Below are 13,107 nucleotides of genomic sequence, written 5' to 3'. Positions count from 1 at the left end.
GACCAGACGCAAGGGGAGATCTGTAGATTTAAAACTTCCTGATTTAATGACCACAACTGGTCCAGGATGTGGCCCTTGACATGAGTAGCAGTGTGGATATGCTGACAGAAATTGAGACCAGTTAACAGGTCCGTGAACTCCCTAGAGGGGGGACTTTCATGCTGGTCATGAACTGAGAAATATCTGCATGTAATGTCCTCAAAGAAAGGTAAGAAGTGAGGAAGGATAAACGTATTGTCAATGATGTAGTGCCATATGTAAAATATCAAATAGGTTATCTGATGTTTGTAAGTAAATTTTGCTATAAAGCACAATATCAACGCAATGCCTAGACTTTTATTGTTTCTATGTACCATTATTTTTTGCTGTGAATAATCAGAAAGGTTATGTGTTCCGTAACATTTTGAAATTTCTTCAGGCATTGTAGTTAGGCCTATCTTGTAATCGAACCAGAATAATTCAAAAGACTCCATGTTTAATAAATAGACATATAATAGCGACCCTAGAAAACAATATAAGTTCAAGTTTCAAATACTTTATTTAGACAATCAAGTCCATTAAAGTGCCTTCTACAATGTACAAGAAGACAGTATACAACACTGATTCATTCTGTTTATTGCATTTCAGTATCTTCTTCAAAGGAGTTTTGGCCTTCAGTCTTTTGGATTTAATTATTTTTTGGTGACTATACCTGGGGACATTTTCTACGTGAAGTAAGACTTTTATTTACCAGAATTTTTTTGCTCTATGGCTTGCTTGACTCTTTACAAACTCCCACTACTACACAACTCAGCTGACCACTAAACAGAGAAATATATCCTTTAGGAGTTGCATTTGAGCAATTTGTGAAGTAATGTTTAAAACATACCTAACTACAGTGACCATAATGAAATAAGACATGAGAATTTGGGCTAAAGAAACATGTATTTGTCATGCAACTGTCATACTTTGAAATGTACTACTACAAGGTTCAAAATTCGGTGTGAAAGCTGGAAGAGAGGAAGGGCTCTTAACATCATGCTATACGCATCATGTTGTGTTGTTAGGGAGTGACTACAACCTATGTTTTTGGTTTCAAGAGTAAACATTTATGTTGTAAACGTTACAGTCTGTGACCTCAGGTATTAAAAAAATAGAACATAATGGAAATAGATTTAGGCAGTCAAAAACAGACTATAAGTCATATCTTCAGTCGGGGAAATAAAAATGTAAAAATACAAGTCTGTAGAAAATGGTTCGCAAGGGTTAAAAAATATTTATAAACAGTTGACCCACTATAGTGTTACAATATTGTGAATAGATTACATCTTTCGTAGCCTAAATCAATGTTATACTGCCTTACTCCATACAAAAAGAATATATGCATTTGTCATAGCTTTAAAAACATAGAAAATAAAATATTGGTCAGAAATATAAAATGTTAGTCGATTGTTTCCAAATACAGCAATATGAATAATACACAAAAACACAATTGTGGAGATATTTCTCTGATAATTATGTTATGATCTTTGAGAGTTTAGTGGCATTTGATCAAGTTCTCAATAGCAATTCTTCTCTTATAATCATTGGTTATTACTTATTTATAGTTAGGCATATGTTCGAGTTTTTGTAATCTTTTCATGTGATGATGTAAACATTTCTCATTGTATCACCTGGTCTGTGCTGTGTTTCTGTAGCACTGTGAAAATAATCCCACTGCAGATAAGTACAAGAGACACCGAGTTCATACAAAATCCAGCCTTAAGATCTCATTCTTTTTGTCTGACTTTGACTGAAATGGTGGAGACAACAATGGAAGGTTGAGATCTACTGACTTATGCGTGTGCTTCAGCTGCACCATATTTCTCTTCATCCTGATATTGTTGCTGAAAGGAATCCGTTGTTTTTCTTTAGACTGCCTTAAACTCCTTACCATAAGTGTTTGTTGGCGGGGCATTGGAAAAATTGGTGGTCTTGTGCCTGCTGGTAAGACATGTGGGATTCCACTTGTCGAATGCTGCGGCATCCCAACCCATGGAATCCTTTTTGTTATGCTGTCTCGAAGGGCAGTTTGCCGAAGTCGAGGCAGAGGGGAAAGCTGCGGAGGCTCAGTAATTGCAAGGCTCAGGCCTTCTTTGTCTTGGTAACGCCAAGTGGGGATCACCATGTTGTCATCCACACCTTTCAGAAGATCTTTGAAGTGTGTGTCCTCTTCTGGCACATAGGAGTTCCGGGTAAGGGATTTCTTTTCACCTTTACCAGGACATGATGCTACTGACTTCTGAGTTGGTTGGCTGGCTGATAAAGTTGGTTTAATAACAAAAATACTTTTTTCTTTGTTTTGAGAATCTGAATTCTTGACATCGACTTGATCGATGTTACCATCCAAATGCTCAAGTTCATCAGTAGGTGCCTGACGTATAGGAGTAGCTAACAAGTTCCTTTCATTAGATTTTGGTGGTTCTAGGTGAATAAATTCTCTGCCTGCAAACTTTGAAACTGAAAAGAAAAAAGAACTGTTTATTATTATGTTCTATGCAACATTTACAGGAGAATATATTGACAGTGCTACATTCCTATCAGACAGCTATACTGCGAATTACATTTAGAGTAGTAAAACAAAGTGCATACAAACATTTGCAAATAGTCATCTAGTGAATACATACTTTACTGCAAGTTTTAGCTTTCAGCTTCTTATGTGGAGTCCTATTCTTATTTCCTTCTGTGTATCATTCATCTATTCTTTTGTTATAATACTTTAATAGTGTTCAAATGTCTTGAGTCTTCTGAATTTTCTTGCAGTCTCCGAAAGTCTTGCTCATAATAAGAAGTGGTTGAAGAAGAACTCTAGAACCTCCTGGGTTCCATAAATCCTAAGCTTATTGTTAAATGTGAGATTGTCACCGAAGGCATTCTACAAATTCCTACACATTACTTTGTGCAAATTTAAAACAAACTTTATTTTCTTTACAGTTTACATTGATATTTATTTTACTTTCAGCAAACATGACATTGTCCGCAGAATGTGTTTTGCTGAAAAAAAACCAGAGAGAGCGAAAACCTTGAATGGGTTTTTTGTGAACATGTTGCTTTCAGTACCAAAGGAGAACAAGAAGTGAAGAACCAATATCAACAAAGGATGGACCTATGTGTTATGGAAGGAGTTGGAGAAGAGGGGTAGCCAAAAAAATAATGCCCAAAAAGCAACCATCCACTTTTGCAAGGGGTCATAATTTCATCTTCAAGTATCTGAGATACATTTATTGAAGTCTACAGTATTTGTTAGCCCTTACATGAATTGCCTTGAAGAAAACTGTATTGGTGTAGTACTCAGGAAAAGAAATAAATCCATGGTCCTTATTGTTGTGAAAATTTACAGTTTTTACCGGTAATACTAGTGGTTTTCACAAAACTGACTGAAATTATTAGTTGGCTGCTTGCTGTGGAATTCACAGCACATTGAAGAGTTAAAGATTTATGTGAAGGTACACAAAGACAATTGTGTGTTGTCATGACAAATCATTGGCACTCCTGCAAGACCAGTATACATAACAGGAACTTTATTAACTATTTACAGGATGGAGACTATGAGCTGAAAAGAACATACAAAATGATGATGTGAGTGCCTGAGGCATGCCATCGTCCTTGTCACTCCTCTTCATATCCGATCACCTCTCCCTCAGAGCATGTGCAGAGGAAACCTGTTGTTGTTAATTTTATTCAGTACGTGCATTGTACCTGGTGATGTTTGTTATGGCATTTGGCGTTATGGCATCTGTGCCCTGAAAGCAGAGTGTGTATATCTTTCATTTCCCAGTGCGTAACTTTCTTTTAACCAACATGAGTCACTGTTTAGCTTGCAATTGTACTGGATTAATCTCTAAATTCTAATGGTTGTCCAAGGCAACACAGGATGTTTGTAGCTCAGGTTTCACTCTGAGAAGCGTAGTTGGTCTCTCCTTAGGTCCCGCCTGTAGCATATTGATGTTACACTCATTAGGACTTGTGTGGCTCTAGGGCGAACAGGAACTTTGTCATTTGGAGGGAGATGTTAGGGTGTGGGTAATGTTGAGTATGAGATCATGCGTGGTGAGTGAGTGTATGCTGAAAAGTAAAGAAGTGTTTCACTACAGCTCCTGTGTGGCAAAATTCATTTGCACAATCCCAGGTTGGGAAGACGCTACATCTGGCGATAAGTAGGGCATCCGTGCCCCTAAGGAAGCAAGACTGCTCTCCCTGAGAGTTTGCAACAATACAGCAAACTGCTTGTGCATGCCATGTGTGCCTCAAATCGATACAAAGTAGTCTGCCACTGGTACGTGTGAAGTCAAAGACCTTCTCCAGCACATACACAGCCAAAGAAACAAGTGAAGGCTCTAAAGAGGAGCGCATTCAAAATGCCCACCAAAATCGAAACCTAGCAGTTGATCGAGTGAAAGAAGTGCTACAGAAAGTTTCACAGACTGATGCAAAATCATACTAAAAAGGTATGTGAAGCATTGGAGGCTAAGTTCAAGCCAATTCCGAATGTAAACTTTGAAAGTTTTATCTTCAACCACACACAACAACAGGTTGGTGAAACAATGGGCAAATTGGTTGAAAGACTTGATACACTCATTGCAAGTTCTGTGATTTCACCAACCCAGAAGCCATGAGCTTCAGAGTTATTAATTGCTGCCTTTTAGGGGCTTTATTACACAAAGTGCCCTGGGGGCGCAATGGGCATTTGCGCCCGCTTTGAGCGCCCTGAGGCTTTTTAGTTTTACATTGGGGGCCACAGAGTCTTGAGTGGCCCCTTCTGTAATACTTAGAGTACTGGCACACATACAGCACCAGTGCTTTCTCAAGAGTCTGTTCCCTCATTTGCGTGGGGGTGTGGCCCCATGTAAATGAGGGAATCCCTTTGTTTCTGTGCCTGCTCCGTATTATGGAAATGGGCGCAGAGGCAAAGAAGCTGTGAGGGGGTGCACTGACAATACGTACCCTAAAAGGTGGTGCACTGTGAATGTGCCCCCTGATAGCATCCCTCTGGAGGGGGGAAAGAGGGTCCTATGGGACCCCCAGACTTCCCCTTGCTGTTAGGTGCAGTCACTCACTGCACCCGGCTGCAAGGGACCCTCTATTCTCCTTTAAAAGTGCAGGCGAGTTGCAGTGAATTACAGAGATGCTGCTTCAAAGCCGCTTTGTATTTCACTTGAATGTGCCTCCCCAGGGAGGCACAAGTTTGTGGCTGGCCTGAGGGCAGGGCTTTCTATATAATAGGGCGCACTTCCGTGTTTGTGCCCAGCGCACCAGTTTTAAGGTGTGATGGGTGCAAACAGGGAAAGTGCCCCCTTTACCTAATGGGGCCCCAGATTCATTTAGAAGGCACATGTTGAGAAAAACACAAAGCTTGGAAAAAAGTGCTGATGGCTTTGAGAGCAGAAGAATGAGAGCAGACCGACATGCTGCTGATATGGAAATAAGAACAACCCACAAGGAATCATCCCTGGCCATGAAAAGTAAGCAAATCAAGATGCACATAAGTCGACATCTTTAAATAAATCAAAATAATGCTTCAATTGTGGATTTTGGTTTCCACATGAAGGTCAATGTCCAGCCATTCGACAGGTTTACAAAGGCTGTGAAAAAAAGAGTCATTTCATAATTGTGTGCCGAGATAAAGAAAAATCAAGTGCACAATGATGGAAAGAAAAGATGGACATGAAAACATTCAGAAGCACTCTTGCTGTGCCCACAAATCTAAAAAGCAACATCCGCTATGAAAAATGGAAACCAGGCAAAATCAATTATCATCAATCTCATTGTACAAAGCCTCTTTAATATCACTATCAAGTACCAGCGAAAAACTTGGGTGTGCACTGATGATGTCTACCAAAGGACAGCGTGCACACGTGGGGTTGGCTAGTTGAAAGAAAACAACACACAAAGTGACAAGATTCATTTGGACATTGTCCCAGAATCACATTGAAAGTGAACAATACCCAGTAAATGGCATCATAGACAGTAGTGCGTCAATTAATATTGTGCCTGTGAAAATGTTTAATGCCGTATCCCCTGTGCCTTGCCTAACTCCATCAGCCATGAAGGTATACACTTGGGCCACTTCTTAGACACAACAAAGCCAAGGGTCATTCACAGTAACTATGGGACTCATAAAGACATCTGAAGAAGCCACTATTCATGTTCTAGAAGGGACTTCATGGAGTGCCTGTTTGCTCAGTTTTGCCACCGCTGCTGACATGGGGTTAATATCCCTCAATCACAAACTCTGTGCTCAGTCTGAGATCACAAGCTGATTTCCATTCTTGTTTCATGGCCTTGGAAAACACAAAAAAATGAAAGTACAGCTTCATTTATCAATGAAGACATTCACCCTGTTGCTCAGCAAAACTGTAGAGTTGCTTTCCATTTATAGGAAAATATGGAGAAAGTGTTGAAAGTGCTTTTAAAGCCTGACATCATTGAATGTTCCACAGGCCCCATGCCCTGGGTATCGCCCATAGTAGTAGTTGTACCACAAAAAGGACAGTAGAGGAGCAATGAGCAACTAAGTTGATATGCACCAGGCAAACAAAGTCATTGAGAGGGAGAGAGACCTTAGTCCACACAAAGCGGACATGATCATGCAATTGAACGGAGCCAAAGCATTCTCCCATCTTAACATGAATAAAGGATAACATCAACTTGAACTGGAGGAGAACTGCATATTCAATACTACTTTTTCAACTCATGGTGATTTGTTCAGATATTAGAGACTGATTTTTGGAGTATCCTCAGCTGCTGAAATATGTCTGGATGTTTTTTGATGACTTATCCAACCTATTACACAGGCTGTCAATTAAAGCAATCACATAATGGTTTTTGGGAGAACACAAAGAGAACAGGATAAAGCCCTTAACCAGGTGTGCCTGTTACTTGTTTATGCTGGTCTCACTCTAAATGCTGAAAAGTGTGAATTCCACAAAACCAAACTTGAGTTTTTTAAGCATATATATTCTGCAGAGAGGGAATCACACCAGACAAGCCTCAAGCACAATCATCCACTTGCCCTCTACCCCAAAGAAGTTGCCATGCTGCCATCCTTTCTAAGCATGGCCAGTTATGGGCCAAGATACATTTGCAACTTTGCTACAATGAGCAATCCATTAACAGACTTGAAAAAACAAAATGTATAATTTCGATGGTCTCAAGAATGCAACAGGAGTTTCAGAGGCATTAAGCATGTGATTGAAAATGTAACTGAAATCGCCAACTTTGACCCCAAGTTACATATTGAATGGTTGATGCAAGATATGGGCAATCCTTGTTCAACACAATGGGGCAATCCTTGCTCAACACACTTGCCATCCAAATGCTCAGAGACACATTGTTGCCTATGCCAGTCGGAGCCTGTCTGAGACAGAGCATGCCTAATCTCAGCTGGAGAAGAAGAGTCTGGCTGTGGTGTGGGCCTGTGAACTTTGTCATATATTCCTCTATGGAAAACGATTCACTGTCATCACAAATCACCAAGCATTACTCACAATTTCCATGGACCCGAAGGCTAAGATGCTCCCATGCATTGAGAGGTGGGAGTTAAGACTGCAAGAGTACAACTATGAAATTGAGCACAAACCAGGGAAGAATCAAAAATCCAGCAGATTACTATTTACGAGTGCCGCTACATTGTCTCTGTTCAACATCCAAGACAGCTGGAGCATATCTCAAATGTATCTTTAGATCCTGCACACCAGCGGCTCAATTGGTGGAGCAAATCATTGCTGCCACCAATGCCCTTAAGGACATGATCACCGTTAAAGAGCTTATTGCCATACAATCATAGAGGAGAAGTACCTGGACTCTTGCCAAATTTAAAGGTTTAAAATATGCTGGATGAGTTAGCCATCACTAAAGAAGGTGTAATACTGAGAGGCTTGAGAATCGTCATGCATGAAAGCTTAAGACAGCGGGTCATCGAGCGGGCCCATGAAGAACACCATGGTATTGTAGTCACCAACACAGTCCTACAAGATCGAGTGTGGTTCCCTCAACTACATGAGTGAGTTGCGAAGGAGCTAAAAATTTGCCAAATTTGCAATTGTTTGTCTCCTAATGTAGTGCAACACCCAGTGACGATGCTTCCTGCTTATGCTAAAAGGTCTTTGGACCTCTAGGAAATGGACACCATCTCATGGTAGTCATTGAGGAATATTTGTGTTTTCCTTTGGTGGAAAACCTATCCTCATCAACCCATGGCAAGGTCTTAGAATGACTTGATTACATTTTTGCAACATGGGGCAGTCTGTAAAATTCTCAATTCTGATAATGGCCCAACCTTTAACAGCAAAGAGTTCAAAGAGTTTCTTGTCCATCTCAACTTCAAACACCTAAAGAGAACACCTCTACGGCCCCAAGAAAATGGTGTAAATGAAAGATTCTTGGGCACACTTAAGAGAGTCATCCAACAAGAATCCATGGAAGGAATTGATTTTAACCAAGCTATGTGCCAGACCCTCTGGGTCTATTGATCAACTCCTCACTCCACAAATGGTGAAAGTCCAGCCACCTTGCTATTTGGGAGAGCCTTCAGAACAAGATTACCCCAATGGAACTTGGGTCATTCAGTGGATACTAACGAAGTTCGAGACAATGAAGCAACTCAAAAAAGGAAAATGAAAACAATTATCGATCAGCATCATTATGCCCAAGAGACATCCTTTGACAAAGGATACTGGGCATTGGTTAAACAGAAATGAAGACAGAAAATGGACACTCCTGTTGCCACTGCTCCTATACAGGTTTGGGCATGCACAGGACACATACTAACAGCACATCGTCCTGGACAATAAATCACTCAGGACACATAATATTTCAAACACCTCCTGTAATACTTGATGAGTCCTGAAACCATGTGTGAGGCATCCTTGCCAGCCAGACCTGCTCAAACACCTGAACATATATCACAGTTGTCCAATCAATGCACACCTCAGTTATTTCGGATCATTGGGTCCGGCCGACAAGTGCAATCAATTTGCCGAGTGATTGAAGAAATTTGATTTTTGTAATGTTCTGGAAGGTGTAGCAAATTTATGTTACACGTACTAGGACCCTTGTGGGCTTAATCTAGACAGAAACTATGTCATATGTGAAGAGGTGGTACGGTGTGGTTAATGTTGCATATGAGACAATGCGTTGTGGGTGAGTGTATGCTGAAGAATAAAAAGAGTGTTTGACTACAATCATAAAAAAAAGGGTAGGACTAAAACAAGGCTGTGTGCCGGACCCAACTCTTTTTAACCTGTTCTTCTCAGATCTACATCCCTTATTAAACAAAGTCAAATCATGCTCCAAAATTGGGAGGAATTTTACTTTCAAATATGCTGTACGCAGATGATATAGTTTAGGCCAGTAGGACAACAGTGGGGCTGCAACATCTTTTGTACGCAATCTTAGAATGCTCCAATAACAGTGGGTTGACCATAACCATGAAAAACCTCATACATTGCAAGGGAAACAATTAAACAACTACATTTGGCAGCAGGGAAACAAAAAGGTGGAACAAGCCAATGTGTACAAAAATCTTGAAGTACTATTTAATTGTAATGGAAGGTTCGCAGTTCAAATCGAAGAAATAAAAAGAAAAGGCAAAACACTTGGGGATGGTCTGGACTTGCTGCGCAGGAAGATGAAGGGTTCTCTGCTCTGTCTGATCCTGCAGGTAGCACAAGCCAAAATTCTCCCTATGTTGGCCTATTGGGGTGAGGCTCTGAGGGACCAGGACATCACTGTACTGGAAAACACAGTCTCAAAAATCTTTAAATATATATTTTCCACTTGACGGTATACACGTCTCCTGCAGAAATTAGGTTGGAGTTTGGCCTGGTAAAACAAACTTTGGGCAGGCAGGGGGCTTTAGTGAACTGCTACTAAACCCTTATATTCTCTAAGGAGAGCTCCTTGGGCCACCACCTCTGGCTGGAAATATAGGGGAGGGACTGCTCTCCTATGAGACCTTTCTTAAAAATGTCACTCATCACCCTTGGCCACTCATTCACATAGTCTGCGAAACCTAATATAAGGTGAGCTGGAAAGAATAATAAAACTAAATACCAAGTACTGTCTCTTTGGTGTGACAAGGAGTCATTGGCAAGGAAGAGCCATGGAAGGCTAACACTCAGCAACTACACATAGGCATCCCCAACGATATTTAGAGATACCTTATAGCAATTACAACAAGGAGCAGCTTTCAAACTTTGGACTCGGGATACCACCTGTATCAAAACAATATCTGCCTTGGAAAGGAAAAGAAGCACCAGAGGACATTATTCATGTTTTGTGTCTCTGCAAAGCTTCTCTGAATGGTCATCAGAAAATCCTACACAAAGACTTTATCAAGAGAGTGATAAGATCATGTAAAGTGGCCCCTGTTTTGTGTTCTAATCCTATGGACCTAAGCAGGGCCGGACTGGCTGTAGCGGGCACCGAGCAATCCCCCCGTGTGCCGCATGGGTTGGGGCTGGTTTTGGGCCCGTGGGGGCCGCTTTTGTTACAGGGCCGTTTTTGCAGCATAGCTGGCAAAGAGCTCGGGGGAGGAGGGGGTACCCGAGCCCTTTGCCGGGCTGGATTTGGTTCCCAGTCCGGCCCTGGACCAAAGAGTTAATTGTGCACTTGTTACATTTCTTAGGATGGTGGAGAAAAAGGGACTGACAATTGTACAAAAAGGAGGGTACCCCTGTAACTAGATAGGTTCCTAAATCAGGGATTAAACAACAAGTGTATAAATAATTACTTAGGGAACTGTTGAAAAAATGGGCAAACAAATGAAAAAACGAAAACCCAGATCCAGATCTATATCAAAAACAATTTAATAGTATCAAAAAAGCCAAGTTATACAAAAAACCTGATTAATGTACATTCAATACGACATAATCCAAAATACATTCTTTATGATTATTAGTGCTTATAAAAGAGCGATATGTTCCAGAAACAGTGGGTTTGTAAATTGTTATGGAGAACAAACCTAAAGGGGTACACAAATCCATCTTCATTGTTTTACTAAACAATAATATGTATTGATTAACTTTCTCATGGATTGAATTAGAGTAGCCCAATAAAGATCTCATTTACTTCGTTTTATATTACTTGCCAAACGTTCTGAATTTTCATGGCTTGTCACAATCAGATGGGGTAAATTCAATTCCGCTCAACTAATGAAACTGAAACATGTGCAAACACAGCATGGCTAGTAGATTTTTGCCAATTGTGACCTACACGCATTTCATCCCTTCAGCCTTCATCAGGAAGCCATGATGAATAACACCTACACATTCATTATAGAAAAAGATCTGGGTTAGGGTGCCAATTCCCTATATAATACAGTAAAATAAGTTTTTTTTGTATTAGTTGGTGCGTCACAAGATAGCATAGAGAACCATGATTTGGAACTATGGAAAAATATCCTTAAGAATGAGGATATAGCTGGCCCTCAGAAAGATAGTTAAAACCAAGTGCCTGAAGTCAGGGTGCATGATCCCATGACACCCAAGGGCTTATAAGTTGTAGTTTTTGATCACATGCAGCGTATCCTTAAAAGAGTGGTCCACGTCCCAGAAAAACTTCGCCAAGTGAGTGTGTAGAAGTGTAGAAAGAATCCTTTTCAAACTTAAAGGGTAAGGGTATCTCATAAAAAAAGAGAGAATAGAAGTGAGCAGCTCATGACGACGGCTATGTGATAAAATTAAGCGGAATTCTGCAACAGAAGCGACTGTCAATGACTACATAAGAACAGCCTTGGTGGTATACCGGTAAGGCAGAAGTTACCTAAATTAATGCAGTGTAAAAGGAATGCCAGCTCCTCTCTGTCTGAATGCGTTCTAAAGTAAACATATATCATAAATATGATGTCAGAAGTAAAGGGTGAGCTGACTTCAAATAAATTAAGCTGTATTCTGCTTAATTTGATCATGTACGGTCTTCATGAACTGCTCACTTCTGTTCTCATTACAGAGTGTCAACCCTGTCTTAATTAAGGCAGTAAATGAGGATTAACATGCAAGATTTTTTTAAGTTGTTTCAGACAGAAGATACAACTTTTGTGTAACAGGCGAGGTTTTAGGCCTCAGTGGCAGATCAGTATCTATCATGAATCCTAAACTCCTAACTAAAAATGCTAGTTTTAGATGGGCCCCCAAAGAGGATTACACATCCCCAATACGTTTGCCAGTTGGAGGTATGTGGAAGGGCAGAATTCCAAAGTTAGTCCACCAGTCACCACCAAGTAATACCAGTAAGCTGATAAGTAGAAAGTCTCTGAGCTACTAGTCTGGAACAATGGAAAATTCAGATAAAGAGTAGAAAGGAAAATGCACTGGGGTAGAATGCTTGCTTCACAGGTGTTAGATGTTTTATGGTTTGGAAGTGTACTCTCTCTCATGGACGTTTTAAAGAAATTGCACACATCTAAGGTACAGCAAATCAGACTGACCATAGGTGAATGCCGACTATGAACCCAGAAAGTACCCGGCACCCTTCCCAAAGCTTTGAAGCACCAAGAGCTGCTGAGAAGTGGTGATTGCATCGAATCATACAGCAGGTGTAAGTCAATTTGATAGTTGATCTTCTGAGAAATACAAAGTCACAACAAGTAGAAAACACGGCGGGCATTTGTAAACCAAAACAAAGGTTAAGGGCAGTGCTGAAACGCTGTTTAAACTCAGTAAATGGGAACCATACAACTAAGCAATTGTGATGCAGCCTGCTACTGCCACCAGGATGCTTAACTTACCAGGGATGCAAATCAGATTGGCTGTCAATCTCTATCTGACCTGTAAGACCTGGCTCCTGTCTCTCATGCCCAGCCTCCAATGATCTGGCCCCAGCAGTCTCCACAATATTAGCATTCTCTTTCTGCCTTTCTTCCATATTCTTCTTTCCAGCATATTAGAATCTCGTCTGATTTTACCATGAGTCATGACAACAGGTCCCATTTAAACAAATGTATCTGTGACTTCTAGCTATACGTTTTTAGCATCCCTCACAAGTCAAGGTAAATCTTACAGAATTGTCAATACAGAGATCAGTAATCTCAGCTAAACACATTCAGTGGTTGGAAAAGCAATTGGCAAACACCCTCACACAGGTGTCTAT

The 13,107-nt window shown here is 40.6% G+C and overlaps 1 protein-coding gene across 1 annotated transcript in view; it reads right to left on the bottom strand.

The window, feature by feature from the left end:
- Nucleotides 1-516: 516 nt before the first annotated feature.
- Nucleotides 517-13,107, bottom strand: part of LOC147707671 (hormonally up-regulated neu tumor-associated kinase homolog A-like) — a 413,280-nt gene continuing 400,689 nt past the window's right edge. Inside the window, exon 10 of the mRNA XM_086925234.1 lies at nt 517-2,478. Coding sequence (XP_086781360.1) covers nt 1,724-2,478 — 755 coding nt within the window. The 3' untranslated portion in view covers nt 517-1,723. The remainder of the gene's footprint in view (nt 2,479-13,107) is intronic.

The sequence above is a fragment of the Lissotriton vulgaris genome, chromosome 6, assembly GCF_964263255.1.
Source record: "Lissotriton vulgaris chromosome 6, aLisVul1.2, whole genome shotgun sequence".
In the NCBI taxonomy this organism is placed as follows: Eukaryota; Metazoa; Chordata; class Amphibia; order Caudata; family Salamandridae; genus Lissotriton; species Lissotriton vulgaris.
Note: the sequence above shows the minus strand (reverse complement) of the source record. Positions and strands in the feature narration are given on the sequence as shown.